At 42.2% G+C, this 16,218-nt stretch overlaps 1 protein-coding gene across 1 annotated transcript in view; it reads left to right on the forward strand.

The window, feature by feature from the left end:
• MYO10 (myosin X) overlaps positions 1 to 16,218 on the forward strand; it is a 125,802-nt gene that overhangs the window by 18,627 nt on the left and 90,957 nt on the right. Inside the window, exon 2 of the mRNA XM_010186940.1 lies at positions 13,991 to 14,149. Coding sequence (XP_010185242.1) covers positions 14,039 to 14,149 — 111 coding nt within the window. The 5' untranslated portion in view covers positions 13,991 to 14,038. The remainder of the gene's footprint in view (positions 1 to 13,990; positions 14,150 to 16,218) is intronic.

The following is a 16,218-nucleotide window of genomic DNA, read 5'->3' on the forward strand; positions in this document are numbered from 1 at the left end:
ACACCTTCCCCTCCGCTGGTACCTGGGCTGTGTGTGCTGTGCTTCCCTGCCTGGGAATATGATGTGGTGTTTGATGGATGTGATACCATGGTGGGGTGGGAATTCCCTGTTTTTGTGCAATGTCTGATAAGGGTACCTATTTGGTCTTGGTCAGATCAGTTAAATCAAAACCTTTAAGTAATGGTAATTGAAATCAAGTGCTCTAATTTAGGTAACGATGGGAACCTGCATAGCTTGTTTTTAGGGATGATAAGTTTCTTTCTAGCAGCATTCAATCATTCAGTATTTCATCTTAAGCTGTTGTGCTCAACTTTCAGCACCTGAGTTTGACCCATGCTTCCTTTTTTTGATCTATTTCCTTGTCTGAAAATTTCAGCTACAAAGGAATCTAGCTAATGTAAAATCATGGGGACTTTCTTTTAATTTGGTACGTTGGAAACTCACATTTATGCCTGTGCAGTTGTTGCAAGTGAGTATTCTACAGGTATACTTCTGTGGGGTGTTTTTTCCTCCTCCTAATATAGTCGTATTTGTGCATAGAAGCACAAGAATGTGTATTTCCATTGCATCTGCTATGCAAGGTTTTGTGATGAGGGTGTCAGCAAATTTGTTTGGTCACCTGAGCTTTTCAGATGAGTGAATCCCAGAATTGAGCACTTCCAATATAACAGTAGTTTTTACAGTAGTAGTAGTAGTTTACAGTACAGGGGTCTCATGAGAATAACTTAATACAGAGAGTTTTTTTATAGGATCAGAGCATTTTTCATATTTTGCAGTTGACTTTAGAGTCAGTAGTTATTTATGAGTCAGCTGGTGGTGAGTCAGCTCCATACTCATGACTAATTTGTCATATCTCCTTCCCTTTTTTTTAATAATCTGTTGAGATGATAGTTGGGACTGCAGCTCTGAGGTCCCTGACTGCTGTTGCTTTCTTTTTAATGGGAAGTATGATCCTCTGTTGAATTGGCCCCTTACGCCTCAGTTCCATACCTTCAGGCAGTGCTTGTGGCAATTCAATGACTCCAAATACAAAACTTGTTGGAGATGTTTGTGTGTAGAAGTTCTGCTAATGGGATGCACTTTTTTTTTACCTTCTTCACCTTTTTGTCCTAGCTGTGGTAAACGTGAACACCTGCTTGAAGGCACAAGTCTGGCCTTCAGTGCAAAGCATTTGAGTTTTGAGAAGAGACGATGTCTTTTTTTAGAGTCCACCTGTGTTTTCGTGGTTGCCTTGGTATTAAGCAGAACTGCAGTCCTGTGGCTACACTCGAGTTTAGGTGTTTGTGGAACTGTCCCTCCTGTCATCTTTACTTTCCACACCACTGACAGTGGATTTCCCTGCATGATATATACTGTGCTACATTATTGGTGCCATGGGCTTAATGGCTCTGGGATGAGCAGGGCACCTTCATACATGTTAAATTTGCTCTTCTTGCACGGCAGGAGGTCCATAGTTCAAATGCAAACCAGGCAGTTTATATGCTGATTTTATGGGAGTAACTTACAGAACAGTCCATCAAACTTTTACAGCCAAGAGCAACTTCTTTTCCTTATCTGCATATAATGCATGTTCTTACACATATCAAAGCAATATCTGTGTCATGCAGTAGGGCTTATGACGTGATCTCAGAAGGTATTGCATCTTCTGACTGCTCCATCTGCCCATACCTGTGGATTCCTGCCCTGCAATGACTGATGGGCGCTCCAGTCTCCTCAGCATGTTCCAGCAGTGCCACTTACTTACCTTTTTCTTACAAGAAGTCTTCTACAGGAGTACGGCCAAGACTGGGCATATTCAAACCTTCTACCAGTCCTTTTTTAAAGCTTATATTTTTGTATTTAATATCCATAGGCTTTTCACAAGTGTAATGAAGAGAGATTGTTACCTGCACAGTAACACAAAATGAACGGTAATACGTGCAGTATTATCTCCAAGGATATAAAAAGGGGAACTTGTAGTGAGTCTAAGGCAGAAGAAAAGCTTTTTTAAGCCATTCTGTGAATTCTTATGGCTCCTGGGCCTGATATATTTATTCATGCTCTTTGTAATAGAACCAAGCAAAAGAATATAATATTGTTTTCCCTCAAAACCAGACATATTAAAATGTAGTACTGTTTTCATATTGGTACTTCAGTATCTCCAAGAGGTCTTTCTGTCCTTGTGCCAGACACTGTAAAACTTTAAAGCAAAAGCTTTCAGTCAAAGAAAGAGCTCACTCTGGCACGCCTAACAATGTATACTTTATTTGAGTAATAATCAAATTAAGTAGCATGCATTTGAGAAAACCTAAGTAATTAGTGCCTGACTGTGTAATCAGTCTGACTAATGCTCCTATTCAGTGCAAATTGGAAGCTGACTGTGCTGTGCTGCTTGTAACTAAGCAGTCTCTCATTTTCCAAGTCTAAACTTAAAGATTGGACTCTGGGATAGGTATGCACTCATGCCCACTGCAGTATTTTCTTGCAAATGAAAGTTACATGTGGTCTTGCAGTCCAGACAAATACACAAAAATCTGTAATTTCTGTATTACACATTTCAAGTCTACCCTCTCCCTTATTTGTACACCTTTTCAAAACAAGTTACAGTAGGGTTTTGTATTTATTTATTGGATGTGTCCGTCTTCTTTTTTTTTCCTTTTCATTTATCTTATTTTTAATCCGCTGCTTCCCTTTCTCTTCACCATAGTTTCATGATGATTGAACCATTGTGGAATATTGAGCTGTTTCTGTTGCTCTTAAACCAGAGTGGTAGTTGGGCAGAGGAGGTCTGGAAAACTTTATTTGTGTGGTGTCTCCCCATAAAAAGTAAACAAAACAGCTGAAAAGAAGAGAGAAGTTAAGCCAGGAAAACCTGAAGTTCCCATAAATGAACCGTCGGTGACACTTGGGCTCTTCTGACTTCGCGAAGACTGACTCGTGGCCGCATGGAGTTTTCAACTTTAGCCGCCCACGGGGCCATGGGATTTTGGTCAATGGGAGCTGCTTGGGCTCTCAGGGCATTGCTCTGTCTTTCATGGCTCTAATGAAAAGTGCTTCAACACCTCGACTGCTGTCTTAAGATATGTGCAGCTTCGTTTTGTGCTTGTCCAAACCTGCTTTGTTCTTTCTTGCAGCAAGCTCTCCTCCTGCTGCAGTGCTGGGAAGGGGGGGGTGGAGAGCCAGTCCCAATGACGCCGATTTAATAAGTTTCAGATTTCCTCGCTGACAACGGTTGTGGCTCTCCATGGCAGTTCAGCATAACAAGACATGTTGGTGGGCGCCTTGTTGTGAGAATATCATGCAAACGTGAGAGCCCTGAGTGTCTTGAAGCCTTAACCTTTGCTTTGTGCTACAGCTAGCAAAGAGCCTCGGTAGCTTTTTAGGAGGACCTCGGGGTCAAAAAGAGCAAAACAAGGCCCTGCTGCAGCAGGCTGATGTGTGTGGTGATGCTAACTGACCAGCAGTGCTTCTCCAGGGCCTGCTGATGGTTGTCTGCTACAGCCTGCTGCTGTTGTCCAACCACACCAGTCCTGGAGAAAGCAAGACTCTTAAGGACAAAATATACCCTGTAGGACTTTAAAATGAGATGGCTTTGTGCTTTTTGAAAGTAATAACATTTATGCTGATTTTTGATGATGAAACCTCCTTGAATAGTTCACGTGTCAGAATATATTATTAAAAAAAACCCAACTTTTGGCTTACTGTAAAGAAATTCAGAATTATTCCAGCTTCTTGCTCCTTTCACTTGTCACTACTGTTTGTGCCAAGTCACTGGAACAACGGTAACAGCAGAAGGACCCCTGCCCTCCTGAGGTGGGTGGGTGCTGCTGTGCAGCGGCCCCTCGTTGTCTGCTGGCAGGGAGGCAGGGTCCCTTGCTCCGTCCCTTTGCAGACACAGAGCCCTTTGTCGTGGTCCTGCTGGCAGGACATGCAAGAACAGTGCCCCTTGGGAGGGATTATTGCAGAATTATTATTTCAGAGGATTTGCAGACTTGGGCAGCCATCCCCGCAGTAAATCATACACTGGCAGGTTCCTCTCCAGCATATGGAAGCTGGGATGTCTACTTTTTTTTTATTTCTAGACTGAAGCTGAAAATCTGGTTTACAGCCAGCTTCCTGTCTTCTAGGAGAAATAGGAGTGTGAGGCACCATAGGTTCACAGAGGATGCACTGGGAAGAGCAGTGTAGCCCTACTGAACCCCAGAGCCAGCACCACAGCTTGGGGTGTTACAGTTCACAGTGTCCCCATCTCTGGGAAGACGGTCTCGCTGTGGTGCAGAGCTGAAGTGGAGCTGCTCAGAGAACCCATCTCTGCTGCGCTGTGGCAAAGCCAGTAAATCCTTCCAGCAATGCTGCGTGAAGCCTTCTTCTGTTGCAGCCTCCTTGTGCCCTTTTGGCGCTGCCATAGGCTTTGCTGCTGGGCCTGGGGAGATTGGCAGCGAAGCTGAGTGAACGATCCATCCCCTGTTAGACCCAGGCTGGTCCCACACATGGACTCGCCGGTGTCTCTGGGCCACACATACTGGGGTCCTGGTTCGTGTGCTTTGTTTGGAGGAAACTGTACTCATGCTGTATGGAGCCAGCTGAGATTTATATTTAGCCTAGACTATGAAATATGGCTAAAGCATCTTCTGTCTCTAGACTGTGCTCTTCCTGACAGTGCGTGTACAAGTTTCACATGCCGCACAAATGGCACTGGCTAATTCTGCAGCAGCCTTGCTGAGGGAGTGCCCCAGCCCAGCAGCTGAAGCCGAGGTGCTGAAAGGACCTTTCAGTCTTCAGAGCTAGCGCTGTGGCAGAGTCTTCTTGGTTTCGGTAATCATACCATGGTGATAAATGCTGCAGACTTTCCTGGCAAGAGCTTCCCACCAAGCAGCTGTGTCTGGCAGTAATTTCTTGGGTAGTCGCCTGGTCCCCCCACACGACCCTCTGGGCTGGTGGCAGACAGGACGGTCCCTGCAGGGTTTGGGCACCATCTGCATCCGCAGACCATGATGGCTGTGCCAGTAGCCAGAGCAGGGTCAGTTTATACAAAGCGTTGGGCTGAGAGGAAGTGGAGATATGAGGCCAAAAGGCTCACATCGGCATTGCCCAGGTTTTGTGTGCCATCCTGGAGGCATCATTCGAGTATCGCCTTCTCCAGCCAGCCTGAGTTCAGGACAAGGCTGGCTTTGCCAGTATGTCCCCTCAGAGCTCAAGCTCCCATGTAAGCATCGCCTCTGATTTCATTGCTGCAGCGCTGCACACAGACTGCTGCTATTCTAGACTCGGAGGCAGTCCAGTCGGCTGCCTGCGGGGTTTTTTCTTTTTTTTTTTCTCCTTTTTAGAAAAGAGACCTATTGAGATTAATTGCTGTGTGCCTCAAAAAAGCTGGTATAATTTGTAGGCTGCTTATTGAACAGAGTTGTTCCAGTTCTTGATAGCAGGGCATTTTATTCAAATTCGGTCTTGTTCATTCAGTTGCAAATAGTCATTGTTTATCTCATATGAATCATTGAATAAATATGAGTTTGAAATTGAGAGTTTCACTTGAGCTCTAACTGATATTGACGATGAAGCTAATGCTTTCAGTGCCTGGCATCATCCATAGATGCACTTCTCATTTTGTGGAAGATGATGGATAAAGGGTGAGGGGTTTTGGTGGGGTTTTTTAGTGTTATGGTCTTACTACTGAGAAGAGAAAATCACCAGTTTTTACCCCTTAGTCCTTGGAGCAAGTTAAAGGGACACACATTGAAAGCAGAAGGAATTTTGCCATTATACCTGTTGACTGGGTGCAGCTTACAGTAACACTGACTTGGGGGTGCCTTTGGTGGGGTGCTGAAGGAAATGCTGGTGACATGCCAGGGATGTTTCATGTTTTTTGCAGTGCCATGTTCACGGTATTTGTAGGTGAGTGGACTTAAAAATTGAGCTTCGCAGTGTCTTCAGGTGCTGTATGACTACAGGTTATACAAGGTCACTTGCAAAGAAAGTGAAATTAAAGATTTGAAGATGCAATTCTTTTTTTTTTCTTGTAAGAATTAGCACGGACTGCCTAGAGGCTTACTGTAGTATAATCTAGGTAAAATTGATGTGTTTAATTTGAATTAAATTTCTCTATTGTCTGTGTAGGCAAGCCAAATTGAAGGGTCATAAGTGCTGAACCTGTAATTGGAAGCTTGTTGGTACTTGATGATAGAGCTTGTCTATGAACAGAAACAGGTCTGTGCGTGGAATGAACTGCCTTCAAGTGCCTCTTGTGGAGTAGGTGCTATGTGGGAAGTCTTGGTCAGACAAGCTTATTGACAGCGGTCAGCACGTAGGGAAACTGCAAAGAAGAGCTGTTTAGTGGGTTTGCTGAGCTCTGCCGTGGCGATGACCAGGATTGCTGTCCTGGCAGGGAGCAGAGAGAGATACTGAAGGTAGCAGAGGTGGGACAACCTGAACATGGCAGTAGGAAAGCTGTTCTGGGAGGTGTTGCAAGCCATCACTGATGTTGTCACTGCTGGAGTTTGGGGAAGAGGGCAGGGGAAGGCACCAGGACAGGCTCCCAGCACCTGTACCTGGGAGCAGCTCCTGACCCAAGTGTCGCAGGCCCTGTCAAGTGTGAGAGGTTACGAAGGGGGACTGAGGGGAAGGGTTTGGAAGAGGTTTGATTGATAGGAGAAGGAACAAAGACTGGAAATGGCTGGAACTGAAGTGATCCATGGAGTAAGGACGAAATAGGGGATTATACACAATTTTCGGGTTGTGTGTTACTCAACTGATTTGGCAGGCACAGTAATGCGCAAAGTAGATGTTTAGACATTTTGCATTAAGGGTCAAGATTAACATCTAACTGGGGAGGGAGGCTGGAGAGTGGGGTGATTCCCAGGGTAAACAGTGAGGAATTTTACAAAGCGGGTGGGAAATAAGCTGATGCTCAGTTGATGTGTGTATGGGATGTTTGCTTGAAGAAAAGGCCAGTGTTAATCAGTTAGTAGTTAGTAGTAACAGTATCAGTTTAGTGGGTAAAATTTTTTTCTTTGCATCAATAATTGCCTCACATAAAATAATTTCATTTTCCTTCATAGTTTAAAGATAAGAAACTTCATTGAAGAGTTGTTTGCTGCTTTGAAAAAGATTCAATTATATTGCATTAATGCAAGCCTTGGGCTCTGGTACATCTTGTTGCCTGAAAGATTGTGTTGGGACAATGGAATGGATGTCCAAGGTCAGCTGTTAGAGAGAAATAGTAAATTACCAGACAAAAACATTGCTTGGGTCTCACTCTTGTCATGATTAACTATAGAATTTAAAATGTTGGTAGTTAATCTGCTTACATTTGGTCCTAAATTGCTCTTGATTTATAGGAGAGTCTCCTTGTCCTGTATTTTAAGTATCTACTTAGACAGTAGATCTCTCCAGGAAAAAAGAGTATACTACTATATTTTTATTTTTGGTTTTAATCTTTGGGTCCTTGGGCTTGTCGTGATTTATTTTTTTCTCCCTGGAACATTGCATTCCATAGCTTGTAATGTGAGCTCAAGGCCTCTGTTTTTCTGCTTGTCCCCATATATAAAGACATTTTGTAAGATTTATTGCATTCTTTTAACTTCTAAACACAAGGGAAACACAAATGATGAACCTCAGTTCAGACCAACAGCAGAGAATGGAGGAAAAAAAAAGTATTTTTAAGTGGACGTTTCTCTGTATAGTCCTGTGTATTTTGCTGGGCTGTACTCGTCTCTCTGCTGTGGGATCAGTGACTGTAAACAAAAAGATGCCTTAGAAAACTGAGGGTGCTGGTGTCTTGAACGTATGAGCCAAGTCCTCTGGAGCTGCTGTTGAGTTGTGTGGATTTTCATGGGCGTCACCATAGCAGTTGGGATTAACCTGTGGAAAAACTTTCATAGCCTGGGGTAATGAGGAAGGCTGCTGGCTTCAGTTTTTGGGTCATGATTGGCTTTGCTTTCTCATGTCTGTGGACTGGCCAGATGCTGCAGTTTTTGCTTTCCTAATATGAATAGCATTATTGAAAAATATTTGGTTGTTTAGTTGTACCTTCTACCGTTTGTATGCCACTCTCCTGGATGACATCTGTACACTAACTCTTTGCTTTCTCTTCCCCTATCTTACTGAATTTTCTGTTTAAACTGCCATATTTTACATTATCCCTCTGGTTACATGCATTTGAGCAGCTTAATTTAAATCGAGTGCGTGACAAGACTTTGCAATTTCTGTTCTCTGTGTACGAGTATCAGTCTTCTGTAATACTCTGCAGTGTGTAGAGTACACCTAAGTCTGATAAAAAGTTTTCTGAGGTGGAAAAGGGCCACGGAGGGAAGCTGATTCCTCCTTTTCTGTTACCCCTACCAAAAAAATGATTTTGATTTATTTTGATTTATTGCACCCCCACCGGTGACAGGGATGTGCCAAGCGGTACTGGGCATCAGTCAGCCACCGCCATGTCTGGCGCCCGTCACCTTCGGTGACACTGGTGTCGCGTGACCGGCTGAAATGGTTGCCGTGGCCGCTGCGGTGGTGGGCAATGACCATGAGGGATGGTCTGGTGGGGCTGCAGGCAGGCGTCTTGGCCCTGTCCAGAGGCAGCAGCGCTGGGGAGCCAGTGACCATTGCCACCCTTTGCTCTGATCCAAATCTCAGTCTTTCAGTTACAGAAAGAGGCCTGAGCCTGCACTGACTGGGAGTTGTGCTTGGGAGGGGTGAAGGATCAGGTCACTCTATAGAAGGGGCTAAAACGCTTGCAGAGTGTAAACTTCTCAGTTTCTTGCATAATTTCAGAGAGTAGATTCAGTAATTATCTAGAGTGTGTCAGGGCTTCCAAGATACGCAGACAAACCTATTTCCGCCAATAAAAATTGTGCATAAATCTCACTAAAATTATGTAGATTCAGTCATCAGTCAAATACTGAATTGGTGATTGGGAAGATTTTAGGAGACCTTCTGCCTTCCTCCAATCAATATTGGAGCATCAGACCAAAACCCCATCTCCTTGTGAAAAGCACCCTGAGAGATTTGGTTGGGTATCAGCCCTGTGCAGACCAGAGAGCCTGAGGGTGACTTGTAGCTTTTGCAAGAAATGGGACTGTGTGGATTTTTTGATGTGCTTTACCTAAGCACTTAATTCAGCATTTTCCTGAACTCACTTGACTCATCTGTTGTGAAATCCCTTGATACCATTTAATGACCTTATTCAAGCAGGGATTTTTGTCACTTAGCATCATGTCACAAAATGATATAGTGAGAGAGAGAAAGCATGTGCGTTCCTAGCATCGAGGGTGTACTCTGACGTTCTTTCCTGTTGTTAATAAATTGTATTACAAATTAAATCTTTTGTTAAAATATAATTTCCATTAGATCCTGAGCTTAGGGGTAATTTGTCAGTGGAGAAAATTAATTAGACATTGTTTTGTGATATTCTCCTTAAATGGAGTTCTTGAAAGACTTTTTTTTTTTTTTCTCTTGTGCCAGATGAGTTGCACAGGATTAAAATGTCGTTTTCAACATAAAGAAGTGGGGAAAATTAAGGTTTTCATGCTGGTGGTTTTCATGCTCTTTTAAAAGCATCAGTGAAATTAATTTAATTGCAGTCATATGCCTCAAACTCATGATTTGTTGGTCATTTGTTTTCTTTACACGTTCACTAGTCAAGTTAAAAGCATATATTCATGTAAAATACCAGTTTTTCCAAATTGCATAGCATACAAAAAGTGCTTTTCTGAGCCAAATATAGACACAGACTCGCCTAACAATACTTGTACATTGGAGAGTACAATATTGCACTGCTTATGCAGCTGTATCCATCAATAGGTATGGTATTTATGAATAGGGAAAATCACATACTTATTTGCTAAAGGCATAGTTTTCATTATATGTCTTTAACTTATTATATGATTTAGAGATCGTTGGCTTTCCATATAGTCCCACCTGAAATTATTTATTTATGATGCTCCACCATTTTGGAACAAACTGCTTCATGAAACATAAAACACCAAAAAACTTGTTATGTAGTGTTCATCTATAGAGTCTCACCTTTGATCTTGGTGCATGTTGTTGTCAGACCACCAGCTTCTTGCAGTGCGTTAGAGAGCATCCAGCTGGCATCTTCCACAGGGTGATGTGGGAGTCTGTCCCATCTATGCAATGTGGTCATGCCCATGTCCTGCACATGCTGATGAGTTTTACCCAGTTTTGAGAGAACAGAATTGGGCGAATAATCCTGTTGATTTCTGAACAGATATGAATCAGGACATAGGGTCGAATCATCAAAGCTTTGAAACAGGCTCTCAAAACCAGACCAGTGTGGTTTGTTCTCACACTTTCTGTGTCTCACCCAATTTTTAATGTTCATTCACATATTCCCTACCAGACTTACTTGTCTCTTCACTCTTTCCTTTTTTGCTAGAGAAAGAAATCTGACTTTTTTTCAGTCATATTTGCTTTCTTCTTCAAGACTGACACTAAACAGCACTCCTCCAGCCCTCAGGTGTGGATTCGCTGTTTTAGCAAGCTGTTAACATTTGAGCATCCAATCATTCCCTCCTATGTTACTTTTGAACCCCAAAGTGCCTGTCACAGCTTTTTTCTGTGTTACTCAGGGAACTAGGAAGTGTCAGACCCCTGGCTTTTCTGGTTGCTTCCTTATTTGAATCTGGTTTTGGCATCGTAGGGGCAGTAGAGTGGTTTTGAAGTGTTCTCTTTTCCTGGGGAAATGCTCTTTACTGTTGTTTAGCTGAGTTCGCTGCTTTGTCTTGTATTTCTTGAGCTTGTTCTTGTTGTTCATTGCATTGTTCCTTCCTATCTCAACCTCTAATTTTCACTTCCATAATAGCTTTGAAAGTTCGCGTGCTGTCTCTTTAGGGTTTAATTTATAGTTTTCCATGTATTCAGCTTGTTTGTTATCTTGAACCATTTATATCTTAAGAGGAAAGAAGATTTTGCTGAATGCTCGTTTAGGCTTGTCTCAAATGTTATTCCAAGTTTCCTGCATGTTTTACTTGACCTTCCAGAAATGCTGGCAAGTTCCTTGAGGGTGGACGCTCCTGCGCTGTGCCAATGGGCTCCTCCTGAAGTTCAGCAGCCGACCTGTTCATCTTCCTCTTCTGCACGCTGACCCTGCAGATTGGCTCTTGGCTCCCATTTCCTGGGGATTTCAACTGCTGTAATAGTTCATAACGTGATCTTCCAATTAGTAACGATAAAGTTCAAGGTAGCTTTTTCACGTCCTTATCCTAATGAAGGCGCGAGACAAGACAAAGTAAGACAAAGCAGGCCTTTCAGGGCTTGAGCAGCAGGACGGCTGAAAGCCCTTTTTAAGGAAAGGAGGTCTGCACATGTGATCCTGCTGCCCTGTCTGATGACTTTAATCTTGTTCAATGATTTTGACCAAGTTTTACAGTGGGTTTAGGCAATCTGAGGAATGCATGGCTCTGATAAAAATTAAAAGTAAAGGATAAACAACTCCCCAGTGCTCGGGAAGGGGCCCTCTCTCTTTCTGGTTGGAGTGGCAGTCATTATGAGCAGTCAGTGTGTTTTCTTGCTGGTTGATGGACAGGCCTGGCTCTGAGTCAGCTCACAGAGCTGTTTCCTCACCCAAACAAGGTGGCAGTGTGAGAGAGAGCTGAAAGTATGGAAATGACCAGCCCGAAGAAGAGAAAATAGTGCTTTTGAGTAGGAAGGAGGAATCTGCAGAGACCATCTTGGATAGTCACGCCACTAATAGTCATACCACTCATAGGTCGGTTGTCATATTATTTTTCCTGGTACATTTCTATTAATTCCTTATGTTAATAAATGTGTTTAGTGATGTATGGAGTTCTCTGCCTACCCTACTAACCTAACAAACAAAGAATAGAAATCACAACTAAGAAGATTATTCTCCTCAAAGTGATGTTTTGTTTCCTTTTGACATTTATATAGACACACTTCCAGGGTATGGGCCATCCCTTTTTGGATTCCGAATTCCTTTAATGAGTCTGTTTTTCTGTTCTAATTCCATGCTGATACATGGCCTCTGTTAAGTTGCTTACTTTTCTAGGATTTTCTCTCCTTAAATTGCTTTTGTTTACAAGCCTTCTAGCTTGTGATACTCCTTGTTCTGCAGTATGGCCTTTGGGTTTTTCATCATGGTTCTTCTGACTAGGAAATGCAATTTATTACTCTTTAGATGTAATTACCTCTAATTCCGCTTACACTGTGTGTGCTTGGTCTTGGGACTGCTAACACTGTTTTCAGCCCCAAAAGTTTTGTTCTCAGTTGATGCTATTTCCATTTGTTCTCTCTGTTACATATCTGGACCTCTTGCCCCTGGATCATGTACAAGTGGCTGCTTTCTCCATCCTGGCCAGCATCTCTGGGCCCTGTATGCACAAGTGCTTGTCATGTCGTCTTGATGGCTGTTTACCATCAAATACAGCTCAGCTCTCTTGGTGTCTGTAGTCGGAGATTGTGCTTTGGATGCTCTGAATCTGTAGGAACTTTCTGATGGTTTGCTTGCACCTGTTAGAAACTTGTTTCCTAGAGCTCCTTTCTCCTCCAACCTTCTCCCAGTACGCTTTGTGCTGGTGCGGGTGAAAGCTGTAGTGGTGCAACCTGTGTCAGTATTTGGTGTGCTTGGGATGTGATTTTAATGAAGAAATTTCATCAGGTAGTTCTCCCTGGTGGGACATCTGAGTACACAGCTTCAATGCGAAGCCTGCTCTGCATTCAGCCTCTTGCTTCTTCAGCTTCTTTTTCTCACTTGTCTCAGCAAGACAGACTACATCACTGTTTTCCTGATTGGCATCCTGTGATGACATGACTGTCCTTGTCCAGTCTTTCATTACCAGGAGCATGTTTTTATTCTGAAATCCTCTGTGGGGTTTTCTCTCCCCACACAGACATGGCCCCTTGCGCTGCCCCGTCCATCGGGCTGTGCTGCATGATCCCCAGCCCACAGCAGCAGTGCTCACCATCGCTCGGGCTGCTGGTTATTGCGCTTTCTCCATCAGCTTTATAAATATTATTTCAAAGGGGTTTTTTAACAAATATTCCACATCATTAAATTATTTGCATTAACCCCATGCTTGCCTGTCTTACACTGAAATGGTGCTGTTAGCTGGGACTAGTGTTGCCTGAGTAGCATTGGCTGTGAGGTACAGGTTGTATGTCTATAAGGATGAGCTGCTAAGACAGAAATCAAAAGGAAGTGGGAAGCTGAATTCCACATGTATTGTTTTATAGTCTTTAGTGATGTCATTAGTATCCATAAAAGTTTAACTAGACTGGGGGATGTGTACTTCTTCTGAGCATACTTGTGATGGTTTTACAGAGGATACGTAGAAGTATTTTCTGAGTGAGTATTAAATAGTGGCTATTTAGAGCTTTTGCTGTCTGCTTGGAACAGGCTTCAGAAATTCGTCTCAAAAGTTCATTGATTAGAAATCAGTTCACCTATTCATTTTCAGATATCTGCAGCACACTGAACTTCGGTCATTATTCCTAATGTAAATAGCACGCTAACTCAGTAGCTGTCCTGACCAGGGAATTGAATGGAAATGTTTAAATGGATTTCAGATCAAACATGTAAACAACTGCAGCCTGATAGAGCAATAATTTTCATCTGCTGTTTTGTGCTGTAAAACATTTCCTCCCGAAGTAATCTGAATGTAAGTGAGGGGTTTTTTGGTTGGTTGGTTTTTGGTTTTTTTCAGGAACAATTGTTGCTTGGCTTATTTTTCTTCTGATAAAGTCTAACAAGTAGTCTAAAAGTAGTCCAGTGTGAAACAAGATTGCATTTGCCCTTAAAAAGAAAAAGACCTTATAGTTTTCAGTGCACTGTCAGTATATGCTAGTTTCATATGACTCCCATTTCTGTATCTGGGGCTTCAGTTACTGTCAGAGAAGCTCTATGGCTGGCAGGCTGTTATATTTTACAAGCCTGCACTCTGATTAGGGAATATGAATAGGTATGAAACCTCTGTTATGATATGGGAAATTGTGAATGTGTGCTCTGATGATTGTATTTTCTTTGTTAACCCTCTTTCAGGTATTCACTTATAAACAGAGCACGATCACACACCAAAAAGTAACGCCTATGCATCAAACAAGCACGGAGAGCGTGGAAGACATGGCAGCACTCGTAGATCTCCATGAAGGCTCCATTATGCACAACTTATTCCAGCGATATCAGCAAGATAAAATCTATGTAAGTTTCTTCTAAAATTAAGAAAAATACCCAGAGGGCATGCTTTTGAACGTGTAGGTGCTGTGTGTGTGTGTAGCTGTTCTGTGGTATCTCCCCTCCTAATGTTTTTGAGCTCTTTGTGTATCCACATAGAGCTGAAGCATGCCTCACCTAGCAACTTCTCACCAACAACGATGGGAGGAGGAGGAGGTAGCTCGGGGCTGGCCAGGCAGTCCCTTGGAAACCTTGAAAAACTGGCATGGTACCTACGCTTTTACAGTGTCAGTGACAGGGCTGTGTAAAGGGCTCTCGTTCTTCTCTTCTCCTTTAGACTCTCTGCCCCAACTTTATGTACTGTGTGTGGCACCAGAGAGAATGTGGTGAGATTTAGTCTGTGAATGCCATCTGAGATCCCATCGGGCCGAGATTCAATTGTCATCAGCATCCCCTTTTCTGTTGTAGTAGATAGGGGATGGCATTACAGTTGTCAAGCTGAGGACCTGTGCCATTAAATACAGATAAGTCTTTGGATAGAGACTCTGTAGATAGAGTTTGGGGTGTGAGAACAGGCAGCTGTTCAGCAGTTTCAAAAACTATGAATTTGTCAACACAGAATTCTTTTTATTAGCTCTGTAATGAAGGCTTTTTTAATTAGATTAAGCTGCTTTTTAAATTATTTTCATGAATCTTGAACTGACTAGATATGAGTCTTCCCTGAATTTGAGACTGCAGTAAATGTAAGAAAGATACAGGGAATATTAGTGTCTGTTACAGATTGTGAAATCTCACTTTCCAGTGGTTCAGTGATTGGTGATTTTTTTTTTAATTAATAATTACAGAACATAAATAATTTTTGTTTGCCTCGCCTGTCTGGACCCTTGATTTGGCCATATGCATGCTTTATTCCAAGCTTCATGTATTAAGTTTGGCTTCTTTATTTTTAAACATGAACATATCCTAACATAAAAATAAACTTTCAGTGTATTTAAAAACTTCTTTGTGATAAAAAGCAAAAAGAGGTGACAAGGGAATTATGTTCCTTTGTATATTAACTTTAAAGGGGCTAGTACAGACAATCCTAAATGTTGGGGTAGTTCTCTTTACAAAATTCTGTAAGTATGTTTTTTCTCAAAACAAATGAACTGTTTTGCCTTTCAGAAAAATCAGTAAACAAAAAATAAATAGCATATATGAACAATCCTGCATGTGCAGGGAAAAGAAGCTACTTGGTAAGAGTCAAGTTAGATCAGAATATAAAGCTCAATGTGAGTCAAAGTAAGAAACATTTGTTTTCTGAGCAATTATGTTTCCTTGGATGCAGGACATGGATGTCAGCCTCTCCCCCTTTTAAAAAGTATGTGAGTAAAAGGGGATTTATTTTTAAAAGGTGAAGAATAGCCTTGTTCTGAAGAGACACGTCCTAGTTCATATCTTGACAATAGCTTGTCAAGACAAGTTGAGGGTATTCTGATGCTTGGTGCTCAGTGTGGTGTACGTTTCTAGATGAACAGGTTTGTGTGCTGTTAGTGATGACAGCTCTTCAGTTGCTACTGAATATTCATTGTCCCTTTAGTTTTGCTAATTTTACTGCTTACTCTTTTGAATCCGCCTCACCTGAAGAATGGTGAAAAAGGTGGTTGGAAAAAAGGTGTGGTTGGAAAAAAGGTGTGTTTGAAATGCGTATGTAAGCCTCTCTGTTGTGCTATATCTGTAACCAGGACCTGATGTAAGAAGCATCTTCTTTTCTCCCTCCTCATTGGTACCTCACTCCTGCTGTGCCAGTGGTACTGTTTTAGCAGGACAGGGCTCCAGGAACAGAAACCCCAAGAAGAGCCGATTAAATAGCTTGAATAATTTTATGAAACTTCATAGATAGATGAGCATGTGCTGTAGAAGGAGATATTATCATTACGAAATGAGCCATGTCTTTTCAAGCCAAAATCTCTTAACTGTATTGAATGGTTCAACAATACTTTAACGTTTGATGTAAAAAAAAAAAAAGAAATTGACTGAGAGGTGCATTAAATTTACCTTGGTTGAATGCATACTTGCAGCTGAAGGAATTTGGTTGCTCATCATTCTGCTTGGGG

This window comes from Mesitornis unicolor, unplaced genomic scaffold (genome assembly GCF_000695765.1).
Source record: "Mesitornis unicolor isolate BGI_N332 unplaced genomic scaffold, ASM69576v1 scaffold24576, whole genome shotgun sequence".
In the NCBI taxonomy this organism is placed as follows: Eukaryota; Metazoa; Chordata; class Aves; order Mesitornithiformes; family Mesitornithidae; genus Mesitornis; species Mesitornis unicolor.